Source organism: Gekko japonicus, unplaced genomic scaffold (assembly GCF_001447785.1).
Source record: "Gekko japonicus isolate JY-2015 unplaced genomic scaffold, Gekko_japonicus_V1.1 scaffold707, whole genome shotgun sequence".
Taxonomy (NCBI): domain Eukaryota; kingdom Metazoa; phylum Chordata; class Lepidosauria; order Squamata; family Gekkonidae; genus Gekko; species Gekko japonicus.
In genome coordinates this window covers 566,552-593,555 of record NW_015164686.1, presented here as the reverse complement: position 1 = coordinate 593,555, position 27,004 = coordinate 566,552, and the positions used below count along the sequence as shown (strand labels likewise).

The 27,004-nt window shown below is 45.3% G+C and overlaps 1 protein-coding gene across 1 annotated transcript in view; it reads left to right on the top strand.

Annotated features, from left to right (window-relative positions):
- ADCY2 (adenylate cyclase 2 (brain)) overlaps positions 1–27,004 on the top strand; it is a 200,078-nt gene that overhangs the window by 15,025 nt on the left and 158,049 nt on the right. Inside the window, exon 2 of the mRNA XM_015409355.1 lies at positions 11,816–11,977. Coding sequence (XP_015264841.1) covers positions 11,816–11,977 — 162 coding nt within the window. The remainder of the gene's footprint in view (positions 1–11,815; positions 11,978–27,004) is intronic.

The window sequence follows — 27,004 nt, the reverse complement described above, 5'->3', positions numbered from 1 at the left end:
GACTAGTAGCCACTGATGGAGCTCTCTAGGGGTGTGCAAAAAAATTCGGCCTGATTCGGATTTGGCCGAATTGGGCAGAATCAATTTCAGTGGGCAGAAAGACTCCCGCATGTCAATTTCGGCAGTAGGAGCCATTGGGGAGTCTTTGGCCAGCCGAATGTCAATTTCGGCCCCATTACATCTTATGGGCCATTGAAGTCAATGGTGAAAACATAGGGTATATTCTGGGGGCTAGAGGGAAGGGGGTTTGAGGGAGAGGCTCCAAACCTGCAGGGTAGCTGCTGGAGCCTTGCCCCAAGATACCCACCAAGTTTCAAGAACATTGGACCAGGGGGTCTAATTCTACGGGCCCCCAAACAGGTTGCCCACATCCCCTCCATTGTTCTCTATGGTGGGGGGGGAAAGTTACTTTTTTCAATGTTCTTGAAACCTGGTTGGTATCTTGGGGAGAGGCTCCAGCAGCTACCCTGCAAGTTTGGAGCCTCTCCCTCAAACCACCTCCCCCCCCAGAATATACCCTGTGTTTTCGCCATTGACTTCAATGTCCCATAGGATATAATGGGGCTGAATTGCCGCCGAAATTCGACGGCAATTTGGTGGCAAGCCGATTCAGATCAGAGAATCTGAATCGGTCTGCAGCAGCCCGAAAGGGGCCCAAATGGGCCATTTTCGGGGGTGCATTCGGTTCAGACGAACCGAATGCACATCCCTACAGCTCTCCTCCATGAATCTGTCCGATCCCCTTTTTGAAGCCACCCATGCCCATAGCCATCACTACATCCACTGCCAGTAAATCCCCTCCATTGAACTACTGGTTGAGTAAAGAAGTACTTCCTTTTGTTTGTTCAGAATCTGTTGCCCATCAAATATCACAAACTCCTACCGTGTTACAATATTTTGATGTAGAGAAGAAAAACTTACTAAAGAGAGTGATGGGAATGTTCAGAAAAGTTGTTTCAACAGAACTGAGATAAGTCCGAAGTTGGAACATTTGGAGAAAATTAATGGAGCAGGGGAATTTGCTAAATTGAACTGTCAGTTCAGTTGAGAAAGCGTGCTTTGGTTCAGTTGTTTACATGTTCTGCTCAATGCAAGTCAAATGCGGAGCTTATTTTAAGTTGGGGGGTGTAATGTTTATGTTGGCGGAAAATGCTATTGAGTCAGAGCGGACTGATGGGGTTCCAGTGGGGTTTTCAAGGCAAGAGGTGTTCAGAGGAGGTTTGCCATTGCCTGCGTCGGCGTGGCAGCCTTGGACTTCCTTGTTGTCTCCCATCCAAGCACTAATCAGCTCTTCTGGAGGAAGGCTCCACACTTTGGTGAGTGGAGAGGTAGGATACAGTCCATTAAATAGAACAGAACATCTTTTTTTTGTTTTTTTGATGCCTCTCAACACAGTGCTAATTTGGGCAACTATACTCTAGTTCCAGCTCCTGCCAACCTAGCAGTTCGAAAGCAAGAAATTGCAAGTAGATCAATAGGTACCACTTCGGTGGGAAGGGAACAGTGTTCCGTGCGCCTTGGTGTTTAGTCATGCCGGCCACATGACCACGGAAACGTCTTCGGACAGCGCTGGCTCTTCGGCTTTGAAACGGAGATGAGCACCGCAACCCTAGAGTCGGACTCGACTGGCTTTTGAGCAAGGGAAACCTTTACCTTTACCTGTGAAGAACCTGTTGGATTTACATCCGAGGGTGCGGTCACACGCAACCTGGAGGGGGAAGCAAGGCTGTTCCCTCCGGAGGAATTTGACCCGCAGTTGTGCGATCACATGGTCCTTTGAAGCTGCGGGGGCAGCCCATCACTGCAAGATCAGATGCAACCATTCGTGAGTTGGGTTTTTTGGGGGGGGGGGGCGTTTGCTTCCTATGCGCTTAAACAAGGAATCGATGAATCACATCTCCACACTGTGGGCTCCCTATGAAGTGTGTGATGATGTGCATACTGAGAAGGGGGGGGGAACAACGGCACGGAGCCGAGATGGCCTGATCAGACTATCTCGATACCATGAGACCGCGCTGGAGCGATCAGACAGGAGAAAGTCCGTCCGTGGCCTGTAGCAACCTGTTTGCTACCAGACTTTCCCCGGTGTCTTTTAACTCTGCTTCTGCGGCGGAGCAAAACAGGTTGCTGATGGGTGTAGGGCGCTTCCCAGATGTTCGCGTCTGATTGCACCCTTTAAATCTGCTCGACGTTCGCACCTATGGCGCAGCTAATTGTGTGTGCAGTCGCGCCCTGAGAAAGCCAATACAGTAATTAACAGCACTGTTTTAACTACCCCGAGTGGTGCATGAAAGTGGACAGTTTTTTTCCCAACTGCTTTTTCCGCCTCTGGAGCAGAACAGTGAATTCCTAAAAATAACTCAGCATTATTTTGCCATTCCTAGTACCTGCACTGATACTGGACGAATCCTCTGGTGTATGAGGCCTCAATGGACAGATGAACCAAAGAGTTTGCAGATGCATACAATCCTGTTTCTGCTTACTCTTGCTCAGCAGTATCATTTGCAGTGATTTTTATGGCTGCCTCACTGAATTGCCAGCGGAGCTCAAGGGGGTGTGTGCCGGCCTCCACCAAACAAGGTGCAAAAGAACAGACGGGGAAGGTAGCAAAGAAGGTTAAACTAGAGTAGACCCCTGATCTAAGCAGGCTGCTCATTATTATGGCTGGCAGTTCTAATAAGAAGGGAAGGCAAGTCTGAGGCTGATTTTGCACTAGAGCTGCCTCAATGTTGCGCCGCCGTTTGCCCTGATACTATTGGTCAATTTCACACCCGAAGCTGCGGGGCTGCATTTTGACTCAAGGCTTCGCCCGATTTCCCCCGCAGTTTCGTAATCCTGTTTTTTGAGGCTCACGAAACTGCGGAGGAAATCGGGCGAAGCCGCGGGGCAAATGCAGCCCCGCGGCTTCGGGTGTGAAATTGACCAATAGTATCGGGGCAAACGGCGGCGCAACATCGAGGCAGCTCTAGTGCGAAATCAGCCTGGGTCATTTTCCTTGTGCTTTTTAGGAATCTGAGAGGAAGAAGCTAAAATTTTCCACGTTTGCCAGTTATCACTTTGCCTGTTATTTTCTGTTTGTTTTCTTTTGTGCTTTTGTTAAATTCTAGTCCTACTTGAAAAAGAACAAAACAAAAGAACTTTTCGTTTTGCACGCAAACATTTGTCTTACATTTTTCCTACCCCTTGCCATCCAATCTCTTCTTTTACTTTGCTGTTTGTGAACGGCAGATAGCCTCATCTGTCTTACAATAAGGAAGAAGAAGAAGAAGAAGGGGAGGGGGGGAAGGGACCAAGGAAGATGGAAGAGAAGGAGGAAAAGATCTTGAGTTAGTCCTGATGAACGTTCTGTTTGAGAAATATCTGAAGTTTATTTACACTCTGAAAGCATTAAGATTAGTGTTCCGGATCCAAAGATTTCTACATAATGACTTCTTCTTGAATCCTTCCTGTAGGAACACACACAATTTTGTGAGCGATGATTTTCATCTTTGTGCTATGGGTTGGCTTTATTAAAATACATTAAATTGAAATGAATTTTCAGAGTTGACTCCTGAGATTGGCACTTACTATGTAGACTGCACTGAGGCTGAAGCATGCTGGAAACTTCTTATTTCCCGTGTGTAGGAGCATGCTTAGAATTTAAGAGGAAAATAAGTTCACCACATACTGAGACGATGCATGTCTTTTACTGCTTTTTCACATATTCCAAGTTTGGTACTTGTTTTTGATATAGGTGGCTAGAGGGAAGAATCTCGTGTATTTAGAAATCCAAATAAATCATCTGACAGATACCCCAAAGGACACAGATCTGGATCCCACGGATCTGTTCTGTGAATGGTGGTGTTTATTTCTAACAGAAAGCACCACCATTATGCTCACAGATTGGCATGACCCAGCCTCAGGGAAAGCATCTTGCAAACTCTGTTGCTTGTTTACTGGATGATATTCTGTTCACTTACTTTTAGGATATACAGATCCTTTTTCCATCAGTGGTCTGGAATGCCCACAGACAGGGCCCACAGAAAGCAGCTCTCTCCTGCTAATAGCTAACAGCTCTCTCCTTCTAACTGCTCCCCACCACGTTTCACCTCTGAACCTGGAGGCCTCATTTAGCTAGTGGGGTTAATAGCCAGTGATAGAGCTAACCTCCATAAATCATCACCAATAGATCCAGGGATGCATTGAGATGGCTGCAAAAACAAAATTAATCTTCTGGAGATGCAGGTATCCAGGCCGTGTCTGCACATATTCTCTCTTTTGATAATGTTAGAATATAAAATATATATATATTCTCCCAAATGGTGGTAAGGTAGGATAGCATATTGGGATCTGTCTTTATTTAGAAGGGGGTAACATTTGTCCCAACGTGAATAACTTCTGTCTCACTCCTTTTTGGATGTTATCATGGGCCCCTGGAGGTTGGCATTTCATGAAACTTCACAAATGTATTGGAAGTAATTAGACCAGGTGAGTTTTTAAAAAAAGGTAAAGGTTCCCTTGCTCGAAAGCCAGTCGAGTCCGACTCTAGGGTTGCGGTGCTCATCTCCGTTTCAAAGCCGAAGAGCCAGCGCTGTCCGAAGACGTTTCCGTGGTCATGTGGCCGGCATGACTAAACACCAAGGCGCACGGAACGCTGTTACCTTTCCACCGAAGTGGTACCTATTTATCTACTTGCAATTTCTTGCTTTCGAACTGCTAGGTTGGCAGGAGCTGGAACTAGAGACGGGAGCTCACTCCGTCATGCGGCAATTCGGGTCTTGAACTGCTGAACTACTGACCTTTCACAGCCTGCAGTTCAGCGTCTTAACCACTTGAGCCACCGCAGCTCCTAATTGTGAGTTAACTGTGAGACAATTCTGGTTACCATTCAGAGGGCATATTAAGAGAACTCCTGAAGTTCTGGAAGGGATTGAATGCTAATTTCCAAAGAGCCTTCACTAGTATTTAGTAGCCCAGATTTCCCCCCAAAGATTCTTGAAAGGTGATAACTTCCAAGTTTGCAGATTTCGTAGGAACTAGCTGTCCCTAAAATTCAGCAGTACCTCAAAATATTTATGATGCATCCTGTACACAATGTTTCTTCAGGATCACAATGAGTTTTTTATGGGCATGAGCAAGTAGCATAACAATGGTATCTGTCTGCAAAAGCTCATTTTCCTCTTGGTACCTGTAAATCCTTTTGTTCTCTGTGTCTTACGGCCCTCTTAATGAACAAAGTCTTGGTGCCAGATCATGTCGGCAAATCCTAAAAGTGAATAGAGAAAAATACTTCTTGTGCTCAGGTGTTTAGCATTTGAAGTAAGACACCTGGATTTCTGTAGCAGCGCCAGACCCAGCCTTGTCTGTTATGATATGGAAGTGCCATTCTCTGATGTGATAAGCAAAACAGGAGCCTAGAGAGGTTTGTAGTGCAAAGTGCTGAAATTCATGATACACTCTGCCTTTGGAAGCCATACACTCCTCAAAGAAATGTCCTAATTTGGTACTAGCTATATACTCAGCAGGCCCTTCCAGTTAATTATCGCTTCCTGATTTATAGGGGTGAACATAAGAGAAGCCTATGTTGGATGAGGCCAATGGCCCGTCCAGTCCAACACTCTGTGTCACACATTGGCCAGAAATACCAGGTGCCATCAGGAAGTCCAGCAGTGGGGCCAGGACACTAGAAGCCCTCCCACTGTTGTCGTCCCCTCCCCCCCAAATACCAAGAATACAGAGCATACCTTGTGGTTAATAGCCACTGCTGGACCTCTGCTCCATATGCTTATCTAATTCCCTCTTGAAGCCATCCATGCTTGTAGCGGCCTCCTGTGGCAGTGAATTCCATGTGTTAATCACTTTTTGGGTGAAGAAGTAATTGTGTGTTTTATTTTTTATTTATTTATATCTTCGATTTGTATACCGCCCTTTACCCGAGGGTCTCTGGGCGGTTTACAGGTATATGGCCTAAGTGCCTAATTAGTGCCTATCCTAGGGCCACAATTTGACTGGGGGAGGGGATACCTATCGACACCCGAGCAGCGCGGTCCTGTTGTATTCCACGGACGGGCTTCCGTTGTTACTTCCTGGCGCCTTAGGAGAGAGATACATGTGTGAGAGAGATACATGTTTGGTACACTCGTGTGATATAATTGTATATACACAACTGAAATGTCTCATCAGAGCTTGGAAACCGTGGTTAGTATTTGGGTAGGAGACCTCAAAGGAAGATCAGGATGGATATGCAGAGGATGGCAATAGCAAACCACCTCTGAACATCTCTTGCCTTGAAAGCCCCACGAGAGGTCACCGCAAGTCAGTTGCAACTTGATGGCATATTATTACTATTACTTACTACTACCACCACCACCACTACTACTACTATTATCTTTTCTTCTTAAACACCTGAGCATGGTGCTTCTCAGGGGTCATTTCATAGAAAAATGCCGGCCTTGCAGCTCCACTGCCGAGCCCCATGAGGGGCCCGGCAGTGGACCTGCAAGGCCGGCGGGAGTGCAAGGAAGCCCCGCGAAGGCCCTCCCTGGCCCCAGGCAGGCAGGGGTGGGGAGAGGCGGGGAGGGAGGAACTTACCCTCCCTCTTCTCCTGCCTCCTTCTGGCTGAATGAGGGCCGGAAGCGGGGCGGGGCTTTGTCATGTGCCCCGCCCCCGTACCTCACCCGGGGGAACTGCGTTCCCCCGCGTTCCCCCCCGAAATGACCTCTGGTGCTTCTTCTAACAAATCTAGATCTCCAGCCTCCTGCTGCAGAGTGTCATCCTTTTCTCTCTAGATGCATCCAGTTTACTGGAGCAGTTCTCGACTCAAATTGCACCTGAGCATTCCGGCTGCTAATAGGGGAGGCTGCTTGGTCATCCCCTGCTCCCAATAGACTTCGTTTCAAACCCTACATCTCCTGGGTCTCATGACTTCCACATGTTTGTAGTACCTTTTTTTCCAAGAGGTGTTGAAGGGAGATTCTCCAGAGCTCGTTCGTTTAGGCATTCTGGCCTCTGAGGGACTCACAGTCTTTCACCTCCCACCACATGGTCTTCACACCCTCTGCTGATGGGGTGGAACCTCACTACAGAGTGCACTAGCATTTCTCCATCTTTACCTCTGGGCTTCCCAGTGGGTTTGTGTGACCCATTGCAGGGAACACCCAGCCTGTAGGGCGTAGTTATATCATGGATCAGGTGCAATCTGCCAGAGCTTCTGGTGGTCCAGGAGGACCTGCAAGCTGTTATGCTATGGGGCAGGACCATCCAGATAGCCACAGACAATACGGCCACCTAACAGAGGAACCTGGGTTCTTGCATCCTCTATTACCTTATTCTCCTGATCTCATCTGTTCTCATTGCCAGGTAGAGTAGCTGGCTATTCTTCTAGTAGTCTGACTGCACAGGGACCACGAAGAAGAGGCGGATTGTAACTGATTAGCCTCAGGCAGATTGTGCACGTTCCATAAAAGTGAGGTCCCATAAAGCCCCTGTCTAATTCTCACCTAAGTTTGGCTATTACTGCAATTTCTCCTGTTAAATGAGCCTTCCTCTCCCTTATCTGCTGTTCATTGTTTCTTCCGAATGGTAAATTCAGAATAGCTTTATGCTTATTAAATGATGAATATAGTTGCTGATTTCTGTCTTAACATCAGTGGGCAATTATTCTTGCCGGCGTGTGGGGCTAGGCACAAAAGTCTCCTTAGGAAGCATAAAAGGCTTTCTTCTTCATCTGATAAAGGGTTTCAGAAAGCAAAAGAAGAAGGAAGAGAAGAAAAAAAATGGGTGTTTTTAAAATGTAGAGTGAACGGGAGGGAAGTATGTGGCTCCATTGTCAGTTTACTTTATCTGTTGAGTAACACCTTAGGACCCAAACTTATCTCTCCCAAGTAACTCTTCTCATTTATCTTTTCTTGAACTTAGTTTTGGAGAAATCAGTAGAAATAATCAGGCGTGCCTTCTTTGGCAGAAGATCACCTTTGGAATGCACAACTTCAAACATTTGCCTAATCCCTTCATTACTGACTTCAGATCTAGGCAGCTGAATGTTCTCTTTCTGGGCCCAGCTGATACTAGTTGAGTTGGGGGTCCCCCATCCTGACTGGTGTGACAGATAACATTGGGGAACAGATATTCTGAAGCACTTTGGGCCGGGATTTGACTTGTGGCATGTGGGGAGGAAGGCTTCAGCCAGTCTGGTGTAGTGGTTAAGTGTGTGGGCTCTAACCTGGGAGAACCGGGTTTGATTCCCCACTCCTCCACTTGCAGCTGCTGGATGACCTTGGGCAAGCCATATTTCTGTCAGAGCAGAAAAAGAGCAGTTTCTGTCAAGAGCTCTCTCAGCCCCACCTACCTCACAAGGTGTCTGTTGTGGTGGTTTCTCGGGGAATATAAGCCGGCCTGCGAGCCGGCCAAAGCTGTCTTGTTCCTGATCGAATAAAGTACGCTTTGCTGAAATCACTCTCCATCTGCATACTTTCCACACACCAAGATGTTCTACCCGTTTGTGTTTGGAATATGAAACCAAATACACTCCTATTTTGCATGCTATATTTGGCAGCGACAGAGCCCTGCTGGCTGGAGAAGAATGTCTGCAGTTGTCCTGGCTGGCGTTGAAAGCGGACCGCTTTGCAAGAGGGAATCCAGTGTGCTTGCCACAGATTTCTTTTCCACTTCTGATGAGTACATAAATAAGAACGTGTACCAGAAGTCAACACCGATAATAACATCACTATTTCTCTCAAACACCTTCACTCCAGTCGGTTTGGACTGTAATGGTTTCCAGGCTGCTTGTTACCGTCTAGATACACTGAAAACCACTCAGGTTAGAAATTAATTTCTCTCAGTTTAGTTATGCCATAAAAGATTCTGAATATGCCACAAACTGTGAGCCAGTTTGGTGTAGCGGTTAAGTACGCAAACTCTAATCTGGGAGAACCGGGTTTGATTCTCCACTCCTCCATTTGCCAAATACCAAAATATTTATCCAAATTTTTCAATGAACGCTGCAAAAAGTCTCTTCTTAAGATGATCCAAACAAAGTAAGGAAAGCAATCCCAAATGCTTTCATTTACTTACAATTATTTGGCAGAGAATTCGACACTTTAATGATGGTCTGGGCCTGGCTGGGGCGATGGCACACGTGCCCACAGAGAGGGCTCTGAGTGCCACCTCTGGCACCCGTGCCATCGGTTCGCCACCACTGCCTTATGCCGTCTTTAAGTATCAGTTCTATGCAAGCCAAGTGTATGGTCTCCAGAGATGGGAGAGGGCTGACTGCTGTGGACCGTGTGCCAGTTTTGGTGGACCACTGGCACCTACAGGTCAATGAGCTGCTTTTGCAAAGATTGCTGTAAGAGGTGGACCTTGGTCTGATCCAGGAGGGCATTCCTTACATTCTTAAGAAGAGAACCACTTAACTCAGGATTATTTAACAGGGATTAGGGCGAGTAGTTGTGTTTGTCTATAGTAGCAGAACAAAATTGAAGTCTAGTAGTGCCGTGGAGACCTACAACATTTCCCAGGATATGCTTTTGCGGGTCAAAGTTCACTTTCTCAGATACATGAAGTGAGCTTTCACTCACAAAAGCTTATACCCTGGGAAACTTTGTTGGTTTCTAAGGTGCTACTGGACTCGGATTTTGTTTAACAGGGATTAGTTATGCCATAAAAGATTCTGAATATGCCACCAACTGTGAGCCAGTTTGGTGTAGCGGTTAAGTACGCGAACTCTAATCTGGGAGAACCGGGTTTGATTCTCCACTCCTCCATTTGCAGCTGCTGGATGACCTTGGGCAAGCCATAGTTCTGTCAGAGCTGTTTTTGAAAGGGCAGTTCTTGAAAGCGCACTCTCAGCCCCGCCTGCCTCACAGGGTGTCTGTTAACAAACAAACAAACAAACAAATACCTTTATTGGCATAAAATATTAAACAGTTGCCATAGGGTAAAACAATCCTATAAAATTTGTGAAAAATAGATAACTTCTAAAGCATTACAAAGGTATGTCTATTTGTATGAGCTTAAATTATAGCAATATAAAACTTTTCCCAACCGCAAAACCTAGAATTAAATTATACAAACTCATTGAACTCAATTAGAATGATCAGGGACATTTTTCCATTTTATAAGACCATAAAAGAACTTGGCAGTCAATTCAATAATCTCCGAATCTTGAGAAGTAAGGAGGTAGTGTAGCTTGCTTCCGTCCGGTTGGCATGCTACCTTGCTAAGGGGGACTTCCAGAAATTTCGTTCGAATGTCATTTAGCATTTAGTTCTGTCAGAGCTGTTCTTGAAAGGGCAGTTCTGTCAAGAGCTCTCTCAGCCCCGCCTGCCTCACAGGGTGTCTGTTGTGGGGAGGGGAGGGGAAAGGAGTTTGTAAGCTGCTCTGAGACTCCGAGTGAAGGGTGGGGAATAAATGCAATCTTCTCTTCTTCTTCACTTTGCTTTATAGACATAAAACATCAATAAAAGCGAATTTTTAAAAATAAGAAGGAAGTAGACCTCGCAATAGTGCTGCTAACTTCTGCTTTAAGACGTATTTGAAGCTCGTGAGGGCCTGTCATAATCTATTAACTGCATATGCTGGTGACCAAGATCAAGATAATTCATATCATACTATTCCTCATTACCAGGGGTCATTTCATAGAAAAAGAGGTGCAGGAGCTCATTAGCAGAACGCATTAGCATAACTCATTAGCATATGCCACACCCCCTGACATCTCCGGAAGTGTGTCAGAAGGCAACACCCACCGCTCAGGCTCCACTGGACTGTTTTGGATTCCTAGCTATTGGGGGGGGGGAACGTGCAGATCTGTCCTCGCAAAGGAGGGAGAGTTTGTACCTGAACGTGGGGGGGGGGGAATCTGCAGCTTACCTGGCTGCTTCCTGCCCTGACTGAGGGCTGCTGGGAGCAGGGGGTGGGGCTTGTTGCATGTGCCCTTCCCCATGGCTCTTTACTGCCGGAGCTCCGCTCCTGTGCGCTCCCGCAGGAAATGACCCCTGCTCATTACTATGTCCGGGTGTGAAAGTTGGACAGTGAAGAAAGCTGGCAAGAAGAAAGTTGATTAGTTTGAAATGGGGTGTTGCAGGAGAGTTTTATGGATACCGTGGATCGCCAAAAAGACAAATAAATGGGTTCTAGATCAAATCAAACCTGAACTCTCCCCAGAAGCTAAAACGAATCAATCGTGGCTATCGTATTTTGTCACATCTTGAGAAGACAATAGTGCTAGCAAAGGTTGAAGGCAGGAGGGAAAGCGGAAGACCCAACAGGAGCTGGATTCGATCGAGGAAGCCACAAAGGCCCTCGGTTTGCAAGACCTGAGCGAGGCTGTTCAGGATGGGACGTTTTAGAGGTCATTCATTCACAGGGTTGTCATAACTTGAAAGCGGCTCAGTGGCAGTTAGCGCGCACACGTACGCTTTTAAAAAGGGAATTAGGCAAGTACCATTTCCAAACACAACAAGTCATGATTATTGACTGAAAGATATCTCAGTACAAACCAGAGAACCGGGCATTGAATCTCACGTGCTGAAGAAGCCTTTGAGTTCTTGAACAGGAGCCCCACGTTAACCCAAACCATTTGCCCAGGCTACTTTTTAAACAGGGGTGGCTTTCAAAAGCAGCTTGCATTTGTCATGGGTGAAGGTCTGTTGATTTTTTGGGGGGGGAGAATAATTCTTTTTTTTTTTTCCCCTGAGCATACCTAAAGAAGCTTTTTTTGGATTGTAGCCGTGGATTTACTAGCTGTGAAATGGTAGCAGTGAAACCATAGCTGCTAAACGGTTGGATTTTTTTCCTTAAGTTTTGACGAACATTTCCATTTGTCTTTCCTGCCCAGGTGTCGTTTTTCTTATTCATCATTTTTGTGGTCTACACGATGCTGCCCTTCAGCATGCAGGATGCGGTCATTGCCGGGGTCCTGACCTCTTCCTCGCATACCATCGTCCTGAGCATCTGCCTGTCCTCCACGGGCATCATGAAAGAGCACTTGGTGTGGCAGGTACGTTTTCAGGGGATGCTGCAGTCCAGTCATGGTCCAGGGCAGAGTCGTCTGGTTTTAGAGACACAAGTGAATTCTTTTAAAGTTGCAGCCAGTTTTTCAGCATTTGTTATAATGCCATGTACATCTCCAATAGGCTTACTTTTAAGGGTATTTGGGGAAAAAATTTGATTTGCACTCAGTAGGCAGGCAAAAATTCATAGGATCGATAATCCTTTAAATATATGATCCTCATCTTGGTCTGAATACGTAAAATGGATCTAATGACATGCTAAGGTCGGGTGGGACTTACTGATAAGAACCCAATTTCATACTAATGATATAATATAATTTTGGTCTTAACCTATGAACTAGAAGTGATACTGTTTTATTCAACTGACTACAAAGTTAATATTTACTGTGGTAATTTGTTGCATTAAAACTTTAGTGTAAATGTTAGCTTATTAATTCTTTGTAGTTAATTTATAACAAATCGTTGAACACAGCTGTTCAGGCTTACAAATCAAGTTATAGTTTACTGTTTCATTATACTTATGCACATTACATTGTTGTATCTTTACAAAAAAGTGAAGTTTTTTTATATGATTATACTATGATTGTATACCTTACTAAACTTCAATTAAAAACTTTAAATTAAAATATATATATATATATGATCGATAATCCTTTAAATATAGGTCGTGATATGTTGTTTGCAATGATAATTCCGCTTTTCTTTTGTGTAGCGCTTTCACTGTTTTCTTCAAATGAGTTTCCTTCGATAAAATTTGGCAGGCAGAAACATGTACATACACTTGCTAGTTAATATGAAAGAGAGATGATCCAACCAGAGAGAAGCACTTTCAAATTCAGTGGGTTTCAGTGGGAGAGATTTAACTGTTCCGATGATGTCAAGTGGACTTGTGAAAATGTGTAAATTGAGCTGGGCTGTTCTCTTAGCATTTATGCAGTTCTTTCACTAAAATTCTTTGTTAACATCATCTCTGTAAATATCCCAGAAAGGTAGGCTGGAATTATTACCCCCATATTAGTAAAGGTAAAGGTTTCCCTTGCTTGAAAGCCAGTCGAATCCGACTCTAGGGATGCAGTGCTCATCTCCATTTCCAAGCCGAAGAGCCAGCGCTGTCCAAAGACATTTCTGTGGTCATGTGGCCGGCAGGGGTAATTTGTAACAGGGTGTAGAGTGGGGGTGGCCAAACATGCTTAACGTAAGAGCCACAGAATAAATGTCAGATGTTTGAGAGCTGCAAGACATGAATAAATATTATACACATGTTTTATTGGAAAATATGCAAATTTGCTTTTAATAATATTAAATTGATAACTTTAGATGGGGAGGGAGGCGAGAAAGAGAGAGAGAAAGATAGAAAGAAAGAAGAGAAAGAAAGAAAGTAAGTAGAGGGGGGAGTGTAGTGTATTCAAAGCTGCCTTGAATGCATGATATGTTGTGAGACATCTAATTGAAGTGTAATGTGAAGCTTCGTCCTGGGCTAGGATCCAAATCCATCCAGTCGTGTTATTAGCCCAGGAGGCACCTAACCAATCACCTTCTAGCAAGCTCCCTGAGCGGGAACATCCGTGATTGGTCCTTATGCGAACAACCTTATTGGTTGGTATTTGTACAGTGGGTGTGGCTACATTAGCCGGGAATGTTTAAAAGCAGGACAGCTGCAATGGAAAGGCTGTTCTGGCTATCAGAGGTTGATCCGTGTCGGAGTTGTGATCGAGTTGAAGAATAAAGTTGTGTTCTTGCTGAATCACTCTCCGACTGCTTTGTGAAGCCAGCGACTTAATAGGGAGGGAGGGAGGGAGAGGTGGAAAGAAAGGAACTTTAATGGTAAATGTGTCTTCCAAGCCCCCGCTTGCACCATGCCAGCTAGTTTGGCTTGGAGAAGGGATTTAAAGAGACAAATGCCTTCTCCAAGATGGCTGGTGGGGGGTGGAGAGGCCTTGAGAATGCATTTAAGGTTCGAGTTGCTTTCTTTCTCTGCACTGGCTGGGGAAGACCAATTGGGGAGGCATTCCTCCCCTTTGCTTCCCCAGCCACCCTAGCAGGAGCCACACAATATGTGTCAGAGTCTCATGTGGCTCCCGAGCCACAGTTTGCCCCCCCCCGGGTGTAGAGGCTGGGACCGAGTCTGAAAACAAGAGACAGTTGGCGTCATGGGAGAATTAATTTTAATTCAACCTTGAGACCCCCCCCCCCCCCTACACGTTCCATCGAGGGGATCTTTTAAATACGTGGCTTGTAAATAATGCTCTTAAGGCTTTTGTGTATTCTTGTATTTATTCTAGATTCCCCCGAATGAAGCCTATGTGAGAAGTGTAGGGGTCTCAGAGACAAAATTAAAGTTTATTCTCCCACTGGATCAGCTCTCCCTTTATTTTCGCCCCATGCTTGGTGTGGCCTTCCCTTCCCTGCTACTACAGAGTCTAAACCTGCGTGAAAACTGTTCCTGGCATTTCAGGTGCTGTTGTTTCCACACAGTGGCTGTTCCAGAGAGCTGGAGTTGGTACAAGCTACAGAGGCCCTGCTGCCCAGAGCAGCCGTACACCCCTCCCCTGTCTCTGGTGAACAGGTGGCCGGGTTCTCTTGTGCATCTAAGATATCAGAACCTGGATGAAAGTGAGAACTGGGACCAAATCTCTAGAAGAGAAGGTCTTGTATATATTTAATGTTATTGATGATCTGTGTAGCAGACCTGCGGTGCCTCTTGAATGTCAAGCCCTTTAACTGCACTGTTTACAGTTTAGATCTACGCCTGTGGGTGTATACATGGGAAACACTCGGTGCAGCTAATCCAGACTGAATCGGGACCATTACTCTCTCTAAGCCGTGGAGTCTGGTGAGAAAAAATGCTACTTTCTGAGTTACTGGCATTCAAGTTGTGAGCGAGCAATTTGGCTGCTGCATGAATTAGTTTGCTCTGGAGCCCTCCTTCCTGAGCGAAGATGACAATGTGTGAGCCGGAGGCTAAAAACTGTGAGCTAGCGTTCACACTAACTCAGCTTAGAGGGAACACTGATCGGGACATAGGATTCTTATCTCCTTACAGATGCTAATTTTCTGCCCCACCAGCATTTCCCCTCACTTTAAGCAAGCTGTTTACAATATATGTTGTCCCGTTGCATCCTTTGCAAGCATACCACCTTCTGAGTAGGGTAAAGGACTCTGATCTACAGTTCCAGGGGTCATTTCCTGCAGGAGCGCACAGGAGCAGAGCTCCGGCAGTAAAGAGCCCAGGGGGCGGGCACATGCAACAAGCCCCGCCCCCTGCTCCCAGCAGCCCTCAGTCAGAGCACAAAGCAGCCAGGTAAGCCGCAGAGCCCCCCATCCCCCCCGGTCCCCCGGTCCAAAACAGTCCAGTGGCACCTTTAAGTCCAAGTTTTATTCAGGTACAAGCTCTCCCTCCTCTGTGAGGACAGATCTGCCCGTTTCCCCCCCCCCTCAATAGCTAGCAATCCAAAACAGTGCAGGGGAACCTGAGCAGTGGGTGTTGCCTTCTGACACCCTTCCGGTGATGTCAGGGGGTGTGGCATATGCAAATAAGTCATGCTAATGAGTTATGCTAATAAGCTCCTGCACCTCTTTTTCTACGAAATGACCCCTGTACAGTTCTATTCTCCTGTGTCTGACAAAGGGAGTTTTGACTCTCCCCAGAGCTGATCCCCTGAAACTTTGGATGGTCTCTATGGTGCTGCTGGACACAAATCGAAGTATCTTAATATTTGAAAAGAGGAAGTCCAGCAGCACCTTAGAGACTAACGAAGTCTGTGGCAGGGTCGGAGTTTTTGTGAGTTACTGCTCTCGTCTTCAGATACTGCTACAGACAGACTAACACGGCTGCCCATCTTGATCTATCCTAATATTTGTTAGGGAAATAATAATAATGATGATGATGATGATGTTATCTAGCCAAGACAGAAATCTCGCTGTGGGAACAGCTAAAATTGGAACGGAGGGAGGTTGCTGAACTGGGTAGGTTTCCCAGTCCTGCCCCTGGCAAACCTGTCCTGGCCCCACTGGTGGACCTCCTGATGGCACTGGTATTTCTGGCCACTGTGTGACACAGAGTGTTGGACTGGATGGGCCTTTGGCCTGATCCAACATTGGCTTCTCTCATGTTCTCTTATGTTCTTATGTTATGAAGGCTTCTAGTGTCCTGGCCCCACTGGTGGACCTCCTGATGGCACTGGTATTTCTGGCCACTGTGTGACACAGAGTGTTGGACTGGATGGGCCTTTGGCCTGATCCAACATTGGCGTCTCTCATGTTCTCTTATGTTCCTACAGTGGGAGGCCTTCTAATGCCCTGGCCCCACTGGTGGACCTCCTGATAGCACTGGTATTTCTGGCCACTGTGTGACACAGAGTGTTGGACTGGATGGGCCTTTGGCCTGATCCAACATTGGCGTCTCTTATGTTCTCATATGGAGCAGAGGTCCATCAGTGGCTATTAGTCACAAGGTATAGATAGGGGCTCTGGGGCAAGTGATGCTCTGTCTTCTTGGTGCTTGGGGGGGGTCAACAGTGGGAGGCCTTCTAATGCCCTGGCCCCACTGGTGGACCTCCTGATAGCACTGGTATTTCTGGCCACTGTGTGACACAGAGTGTTGGACTGGATGGGCTTTTGGCCTGATCCAACATTGGCGTCTCTTATGTTCTTATATGGAGCAGAGGTCCATCAGTGGCTATTAGCCACAAGGTATAGATAGGGGCTCTGGGGCAAGTGATGCTCTGTCTTCTTGGTGCTTGCAGGGGGTCAACAGTGGGAGGGCTTCTGATGTCCTGGCCCCACTGCTGGACCTCCTGATGGCACCTGGTATTTCTGGCCACTGTGTGACACAGAGTGCTGGACTGGATGGGCCTTTGGCCTGATCCAACATTGGCGTCTCTTATGTTCTTAAATCTGGAAGCTTTTGGGGGCATCACATTATGTAGTGGTGGCGCTTCCAGGTGAAGGCCCTAAAAAATGGTCTTGTCTGTTTTGGCCTCAATTATCGTCTTTGTGCTGGGGATTTCACCCAGCAATGGAAAATTCATTTTACCCTCCAAACTAAAATATGAACATTGATTGCCTCCGACTCTGTTGCTGTTCTTGCATCCTGCTTATTACTGCTCCTGTTTACAGTAAATTGTAGCAGATGAGTCTGTTTAGTTTTTTTTTCCACATTCCATTAGGTTAAAACAATAATTCCCAAACTGGGTGCATTAGACAGGTGCTTCTGTGCTGCAAGGAATAAATAAACCAAATAATTAAAGTCTCCGTTAAGCCCGGAGGACCCATCCAGCACCTTTTGTTATTGTCTTTGCATGAGTTATTGTTCTGGCTTTGCCTTCTTCAAAGCAGCATCTCCTGCAAGGACATAGTTTCTGGGTCTCAACGGCGCGCTTGATCACATCCTTGATTCACTCCCAAATGCAGACATGTGACAGAATTACCTTCCCCACTGCATTTCTGCACATTCATTTATCATACCCCACTTTTCTCCCCAGTGGGCACCCAGAGTGTCTGGCATCCTTCTCCTCTTCCCCATTGTACCCTCATAACAAACCTGTGGGGCAGGCCCGTAGCCACAGCCGGGGATTTAGGTGCAGTGCCCCCTCACTCATGGACAGGGGTCGTTTCGTAGAAAAAGAGCTAGGGGAACTCATTAGTATAACTCATTAGCATATGCCACACCCCCTGACATCACCGGAAGTGTGTCATAAGGCCACACACCCCGCCCCCAACGGTCCCGGCCGCCGCCGCCGGCCTTGCAGCTCCACTGCCGAGCCCCATGAGGGGCCCGGCGGTGGACCTGCAAGGCCGGCGGGAGTGCAAGGAAGCCCCGCAAAGGCCCTCCCTGGCCCCAGGCAGGCAGGGGTGGGGAGAGGCAGGGAGGAAGCAACTTACCCTCCCTCTTCTCCTGCCTCCTCCTGGCTGAATGAGGGCCGGAAGCGGGGCGGCCGGAAGCAGGGGCGGGGCTTCGTCATGTGCCCCGCCCCCCGTACCTCACCCGGGGGAACTGCGATCCCCCGCGATCCCCCCCGAAATGACCTCTGCTCATGGCCCATGCCCCACAACAACCACTGCCCCTGCCGTTACCTGCTGGTCGCACTTGTTTGCCTTGGCCACTGCAGGAAGAGAGCTGACTGGCCAGTGCGATTAAGACTTGGTGAATATGCACTAGCTGCTGCAGTAGTGGGTGGGTGAGGCCTGCCGCTACTGTAGCACAGAGCGCATCATCCCTGAGTATTAATTGCACCGGACCGCTGGCTCTCCCTCTCTTGTGGTGGCCGAGGCGAATGAGTGCGGCCGGCAGGTAAGGAAAGATCCTTCTCTTCTTCGCCTGCCCACCGACGGACTCTCTCCCCCCCAGGCCCATAGGCAGGATATTTTTAATTCAGGCGGCCTTTAAATAAGTCAGGGGGCACCCTGCACATACCCCTAAGGGAGTGTGCCACAAATAAAATTAAAAAATGGAAGTTGGGGGGCCTGGGGGCTGAATGGGAAGTCAGGGGGCCTTGGCAATAAGTCAGGGGGCCAGGCCCTGAGATGCTCCACTGTAGCTCTCCCCCCCCACCCCCACCCCCAGATTTCGCAGTGCCCCACCAACCTAAATTTTCTGGCCACGCCCCTGCTGTGGGGTAGGTTAGGCTGAGAGCGTGTGACTGTGTGAAACTTCTGTGGCAAAGTGGGGGTTCAAAGAAGGGTCTCCCAGATCCTCGTCCGACACTGTGAAGCAACGGGAGCCCAGCCCTTCCCGACCTCGCCCCCCGTCCCACTTCAGCCTTGTTACAGTTACGGGCACAAGGCCTACCTACAAAGCCTTTAAAGAAGCTGAAATCTGGTTTGGGAAGGGGGACGGGAGCCTGGAAAATCCCATTAATGGCCCGGCAGCTCCGCATGCAGTAATCTGTGGATGCAGGAGTTCTTGTTTCCTCATACCTGGACCTTTTCTGTAGGGTTGCCAGGCCCTCCTGTCAGCAGGCCCTGGACCCCTGCTACCACTCCGTAGACCGGGGGGAGGTGGTCAGCCCAGAATAACTAACCCAACTATATTATTAGAAAACATGTTCAGGATTTTAATAAGTTAAGTTTTAGATGGATATACTGAATAGAATATCAAGAATATTATTAATGTTAAATAGTTTGTATTGTTTGGGATTCTCTGTATCAATTGTTTTATATTTATTTAATAAAAATTATTAAAAAATTTAAAAAACTGTTGCATTCATGGCTTGTTTCCACAGAATCCTAGAGTGGCATGATGTCATTTCCAGGTTCACCTTACAAATCAAACTGTCAATGTGATGCCCCCCCCCCCCGTGTCCCTGCCCCACCATCTTCTGCCGGCAAACCTACTTTTATACGTCATACACAGCCTATAAGCAATCATGATACCCGGGGAATGACCAAGGGTGCTCTCTTTCAAACAATGGCACTTTGTCTCACATTCAGACATGGAGGTGTCACTGATGACTCCATTTGTTTCGTGATCGTAAAACCACCGAATATTAAGAGGCACAAAATGCCATAGACTAGCATTAAGCTGAAATGGGTGACTTGGGGGTGGGAGGATGGCTCTGTGAATGTCTGCCCAATGTGAAAACCAGCCCACCTGTTTGGAACATGAAAGGAAGCAAAGCTGTACATGGGGGACGAATAATCCCCCCCAATACACCTCTCCAAGTACCCAGTAGCCCTATTCATATTCCAGTGAACGCACATACAATCAATGTAGAAAGTACACTTGATTTTTCTTTATTATGAGCAATGAGTACTTTTCATGTTACATTCAGTGCACATATAGTTGAATGTATGATTTAGACACCCCAGTTATCCAGGAACTGGCCCATGCTTTCATTTGTAAAATGAACATGAGTTAGCTCTTCCATCCAAACAGGTGTACTCACATACAAGCAAGATAATGCGCGAATTCACTATAACGTGAACAAGGCTGGTGGCAACTATGCTGCATGAGCCTCCTTTCAGTCCTGATTGGCTGCTGCTTTAGAGGCAGTTTTTGTCTTTAAATAGGCCTTGTTCTGCCTAGGAACTATCATCATGTGGCCAATGAGATACAACAAAACTAATTCTGAATGAGGACAAATTGACCGTGTTCTGCCTAGAAACAGTTTTTACAGAACCTTCAGCAAATTTATGCAATTTACCTAAAATATGAGTTAAAAATTGAATTTGGTTAGAATTGGGAGCATAAACAGAAGCTAAAGTTAAGGAGGTTTGCTGTAACTTGGCTTTAATAAAAAGAAATCTACCATCAGGGTCTTTTTCGATATCTGTAACCATACTATTAAGATCTTTAGACAAAAGTATAGCCACCCTGCGAGATTTTGAAGTTCCATAAGCCAAAATTTGAGTAGTAAACCAGTTAGAGGGTAAAACTTTCAGGCCAGACTCAATATAAGTTTCCTGTAAAAAAACAATATTGGCGGATTGCCTAAACAAGTCTGATGCAATTCTTTTAGCTTTGATCTTATTGTTAACTCCGCTACAATTAAGAGTGATTATTTTTAATTGTTTCATTACAACTGTGACACATTTCAGTATCCAACAAAGAATTTAAGCTTAGTCTTTACGCTGATGATGTTATTCTTTATGTTTCCTCTCCTCTTCAATCCCTAGCAACTATACAACAGTCTTTAGACAGCTTTGGCTTGGTAGCAGGGCTCATTGTAAATCAGACAAAATCTCTAATCTACCCTATTCAACTAAACTCCCTAACAAAGCAAAATATTGAACTGCTTTTTTCTTACCAATGGACGAAGCAGTATTTACATTATTTGGGCATCAAAATCCTGATTGGTAATGCCGATATTATACAGATCAATTACTCGGATCTTCACAAAACTACTAAAACTCAGTTGAGTGCATGGTCCTCAAAAATGTTTTCCTGGATGGACCGAATTAGTATAATTCGTTCTTTTATTCTGTCAAAATATTTGTATTTTTTCAGAACGATTCCATGTTCTATTACAGATTGCCAAATAAAGACCAGGCAGAAAGATTTTGATGCATTTATATGGTCTAATAAATGCCCCCAAGTAAATAAAATTACAATGTCTCAACCTTTGAAACAAGGGGACATGGCATCTCCTAATCTTCTTTTGTATTATAGAGCTGTGTGCCTAGCTTCATGTATCAGACAATATCATCAAAAAGACTGTCTGGACTGGGCATGGATAGAAATATATTCTAGTCAGTGCCATGAGTTCCAAGAATTGCTATGGTCGGCTAAAGCTACACAGGCTTTTGCAAAAATTGATTCACCTTATTTAAAAGCTATACTTAAAATATGGTACAAAGTTAAATCTAAAATTATTCAATCTTTTTCACAACTCACCTGTTTTGTAAATCAGGTGTGGTTTCCTCCGGCGCAGACCCACCAGGCTTTCGCCCTATGGAAAAAGACAAATATTAGCAGAATTATTGATTGTGTTCATAAAAGTAAAGTCATGACCAAACAAAATCTTGAAAGAAAATATAAAATAAATATTCATTGGTTCGAATATTTTCAGTTTAGACACTTTATAGAAAATTCCGCATTTCAATCTTCAATACAAAAACCTCTCAATGACTTTGAACAACTATTATTTAAACCTTATCAAAAACGTGGGCTAATATCCAAAATTTATAAAATTCTATTGATAGGTCGAAAATTAGATGTGTTAATTTATCAAAAAGCTTGGGCAATGCATTTAAACTGTGTGAATACAGAAGATCAATGGGAGGACATATGGCAGGCCCATAATTCGATGTCTAAGTCATTATATGCTCTATAGGCTAACTTAAAAGTAACATTGAGATGGTATATGACTCCCGTCAAACTAGCTCATATAATCCCAGGTTTAACCCCTTTTTGTTGGAAAAAATGTGGGGAATGTGCTACATATATACATAATTGGTGGTCTTGTAAACTAATTCAAGGATTTTGGACTCAGATAGTACAATGTATATGCAAATTAACCAACTACGACTTACCTTTAGATCCTATGATTGTTCTCTTAGGTCTTTGGCCCGAAAATGGTCTGTCTATAAAAAGGAGAAAATTAATAGGAATGTTGCTTACTGCGGAAAAAATTCTTATAGCCAGATCTTGGAAAGAAAAAGCAATACCTACGGTAGCACAATGGGTTCATAACATCTGGGATTTGTTTATGTTAGACTCTCTTCAGGTAAATTCCCAGAAGCATGGATGGAGTAAGGCAAATGTAATTTTAATACCAAAGAAAGGAAAAGATCCTTCCGATCAAGCTTCTTTACACTCTATATCATTACTGAATAACCATTATAAGCTATTCACTGCTATGTTGGCCAGGCGTATGCAGCAAATAATAGGAGGTTACATTCACTCCGATCAAGCCAGATTCCTTCCAGATAGAGATATTTCAGATAATATTCGTAAGACACTCAATCTGATTCATTTCGGGAAACGGAACCAACACCAGGATACTTTACTGTTATCGTTAGACATTCATAAAGCCTTTGATTTGCTCGAATTTAAATATTTAGAAACCTTGTTAAAATTTATGAATTTTGGTCCTATGTTTAGTAATGCCATCAAGGCAATATATGACACACCAAAAGCAACTATTTTGTTTAATGGTGCTGCTACAGAAGAATTGTTAATGCAAAGAGGCACTCGTCAAGGATGCGGGGGGGGGGGAGAGTCCCCAATTTTATTTATTTTAGCAATGGAGCCATTAGCTCATATATTAAGGGCTGATCCTAATTTTGTTGGTATTTCAGTATCCAACAAAGAATGTTGCTTACTGCGGCAAAAATTCTTATAGCCAGATCTTGGAAAGAAAAAGCAATACCTACGGGTAGCACAATGGGTTCATAAAATCTGGGATTTGTTTATGTTAGACGTTCTTTCCTGTTTATAAGGATTTCTAACCACAATGAACAACTTTGTCGCAATCCGTTAAGTATTTGGTTTCCTTTAGTAGAAAAGATAGATTTAGAATGTTTTGAATGGGAGGCTATTAAAGCGGCCAAATATAAGCTCCTCCTATTTTGTTGAGGCTACAAAAGGATTTTGCTTAATAGACTGTATTTTCACAGAAGATAACGGTTGTCAGTTTCTCAAAATTGCTTATATATTTAAATAGTTTTGTAAATGATATGGTTTTTCTCCTGTTGTCATATGTATTATGTCATCGCTGCTCCTATTTTAAAGTGTAACATTATATAATTAATTTTTTTTAAAAAAGTGATTTGTCTCGTGCCAGAGTTTTAGCCAATCAGGGTGGTGAACAGAAGTAGAAGAGTGTGGAAAAGGCCTTGCTGGGTAGGGTCTTTTGGGCCCCTTAAAAGTTCTCTTCTCCCTTCTAAATACTTGGCACAGTTCTGTCATACAGCAGTTTAATTCAAAGGCATTCAGAAAGAAGGAAATGGCTGTTTATTGTGGTTTGTTCTAAATGTGTCTTCCTCTCGTGGATGTGTGATTGATTTGCATGGAACAGCCTGACATGGCAAAAGGCTGTTTTCCAAAGCAAGGCAAACATTTAAATATTCAGAGTCATAGATTGTCTGCTAAACGTTCTCTTATTTGAATACCCGTTTCGCTCCAAGCTCTCCTTTGTACTAAACGATTCAATCTCTATTCCCTGTTTCACTTTGTTGCTCTCCCCCCCCCCGCATCAAAGATAAAAAAGAGAGAGATAATTTGTAAGTAGAAAAACAATTAATTTCACTAAATGGTTATGTTTTTACCATTTAAGAGTTCTGCAGGGAAGGAACACATTGTGCTTAATTTTGTCTTGTCGGTAAACGGAGAGGAGAGCATCAACAGTGCCGCCTGAGACAGTTTTGTTCCTCGGCAACTTAACATAGTCTGCAGGTGACGCAGCAGCTTGGCAGGCGAGGTAGATTGTTCTCCAAATGTTCATGTCACTGGATCTCCTATGGCAATTCAGGCTGCTGGGCACACCAAAAGTCTTCTGGCACAGATGTTTGATTCAGACCAAAACGTCTCTTTTTTAAAAGGTGAATTCTGTTCTTTGGCCCATTCGGCATTGAGCATTCACTCCGTTGTTTTACCAAACCCAGATTGGAACAGAAAAAGATGTGGCTCAAAACCACATTCAAGTACCCCAGCCCAAGGCCGCCGTACTGACTGATTGGAAAAGGTCAGTATACATTCCAATCCCAAAGAAGGGCAATGCCAAGGAATGTTCAAACTATCGCACAATTGCACTCATATCACACGCTAGCAAGGTCATGCTCAAGCTCCTACAAGCTAGGCTTCAACAGAACTACCAGAAGTACAAGCTGGGTTTTGAAGAGGTAGAGGAACTAGAGATCAAATTGCCAACATTCGCTGGATTATGGAGAAAGCAAGAGAGTACCAGAAAAATATCTACTTCTGCTTCATTGACTATGCTAAAGCTTTTGACTGTGTGGATCACAACAAACTATGGCAGGTCCTTAAAGAGATGGGAGTACCAGACCACCTCACATGTCTCTTGAGAAACCTGTATAAGGGCCAAGAAGCAACAGTTAGAACCGGATATGGAACAACTGATTGGTTCAGCATAGGAAAAGGAGTACGACAAGGATGTATATTGTCACCTTGCTTATTTAATATATATGCAGAGTACATCATGCGAAATGCTGGCCTGGATGAAACACAAGCGGGAATTAAGATTGCTGGGGGAAAGATCAACAACCTCAGATATGCAGATGATTCCACTCTAATGGCAGAAAGTGAAGAGGACCTAAAGAGCCTCTTGCTCAGGGTAAAAGAGGAGAGCGCAAAAGTGGGCTTGAAGCTCAACATCAAAAAAACTAAGATCATGGTGATTTGGCTACTGCATAAATTAGTCTGCTCTGGAGCCCTCCTTCCTGAGGTAAGACAAAAATGTGTGAGCCGGAGGCTAAAAACCTGTGAGCTAGCTCACACTAACTCAGCTTAGAGGGAACATTGGTCAGGGCTCTGTATGTGTCAGTCAACACAGAATAAGCTTGAATGCTCCAGAGCATCTCTCATTCAGCAGAAGTCATCTGTAAATTGAGCCCCCTGTCCTGTTATTGGGGGGGGGTTACCGCATTGTTAGGGGGGGCGGCTCCTCTGAGCCCCCCATACAGAAGCAGATTGATGATGTCAGACGTTTCAGTCTAGGCCTGTGCCCCCCCCCAAAGACTTGTTGAGCCTATAGCCGCCCACATGGAATTCTGAGAAAGGGTAGTGGGCACCCCCCCTTTACAACTGCCATGGGGTTTAGAGCGAATCACAAAATGGCTACCATGGTGGAGATGGGAACTGGCTCTTTACTTTGAGGAAGAGACATGAGTTGGCTTTTTTGTTTTCAAAGGAAGAGGAGGGTTGGCTTCTTTGCAGAGATGCAGAAAGAAGCTGCCAAGCCCAGAGACCGAAGAAAATGGCTAAGCCAAGAAGGCCCAGCGTCATGCTGTGCGTTTCCAGAATCAGCTTGGTGGTCCATCTTCTGAGGAGAGACCCAAAGCCCCCTGCTTTCTTTCATGTCTATTCAGGACTCTTTGGACTTCTCTCCAGGAAGCAGTCAGGTGCCAAAAAAACACATAGGCCGGGTGCCACAGCATCCCATGAGCACCAAGTTGAGTATAGCTGGTCCAGTACAGGCAGATGCCACATAGCAAATCAGTCCCTGGTTGGTGCGTTTCAGACTGCAGATAAATTGAATGCAGCGGCAAAAAAAGGCTAATGCCGTCTTGGGGTGTATCAACAGAGGCATAACATCCCAATCTCCAGCTGTCATAGTTCCGCCGTATACCATATTGGTCAGGCTGCACCAGTTGTACTGCATGTAGTTCTGGAGGCCTCACTTCAACAAGGATGTGGACAAAATGGAGCGGGTGCAGAGGAGAGTGACAAGGATGATCCAGGGCCTGGAGACCAAGCCCTACAAGGAAATGCTGAGGGACTTAGGAATGCTCAGTCTGGAGCAGAGGAGGTGGGGGGAACATGATTTCTCTCTTGAAGTATCTGAAGGGCTGTCACTTAGAGAAGGGCAGGGGGCTGTTCCTGTTGGCAGCAGAGGAGAGGACTCACAATAAGGGATTTAAATTACAGGTGGAAAGGGACCGGCTGGATATTAGGAAAAATTGTTTACAGTAAGAGTCATTCAGCAGTGGAATCAGCTGCCTAGGGAGGTGGTGAGCTCCCCTCACGGGCAGTCTTCAAGCATCAGCTGGACAAAGTGTCAGGGATGCTCTAGGCTGATCCTGCATTGAGCAGGGGGTTGGACTAGATAGCCTGTATGGCCCCTTCCAACTCTGTGATTCTATGATTTTTTGTTTGAATGTTCCCCTACTGAAACAGAATCCCTTTGTCTAGAAAACTAGCCTGGCAGGGGTAGGAGGGGTAGGTGTGTGCATTCGGCTATAGCCAAACCAAAAAGATATCCGAAAAATACCTTGTCGGTGTTTTTCGGGTATCACATAAGCCGAATACAGATCAGAGACTTGTATTCAGCTACCGGTATAGCTGAACCCAGAAAAGCCGATATTATCCGGCCTTTTTTCGGTTTCATTTTGCTATACCAAAAAAAAAAAAAAAAGGACTCAGACCTAACAGCCTGAGCCTTCTTTCCCTCTGGTGTTGGGTTTAAATGCCTTTCTTTCCCTCCCTGAGGGGCACCTGGAGAAGATCAGGAAGGGAACCCGAGACTTCTGGGGCAATGTTGCAACGTCCTTCTTTGTTTCTTTTGGAGACCCCTGGGTCCTAGTGTCCCTTGGGGACCTCACCAAACTCCTGAAGGGAGGTTTGGATGCAGGAGAATTAATCAGACATCCCATCTACGGTGGTGAACGGGACTGAACCGGTTCATCTTAATGCGGAAACGAACGAATGGTGCAACATGGTTCGCCATGATTGCACAGCTGCGATCACCCTTTTTAAAATCATGAATTTCTATCTTGCTACACAACAAAGCCAAGAATGTGAGTAAAAAACCCTTTCCCAGAAAACTTGAAGACCCCCCAGTAGACTGCCCAGTAGCCTTGCCGAATTGCGGAATTAATGCGGCTAAGAAAGAGTG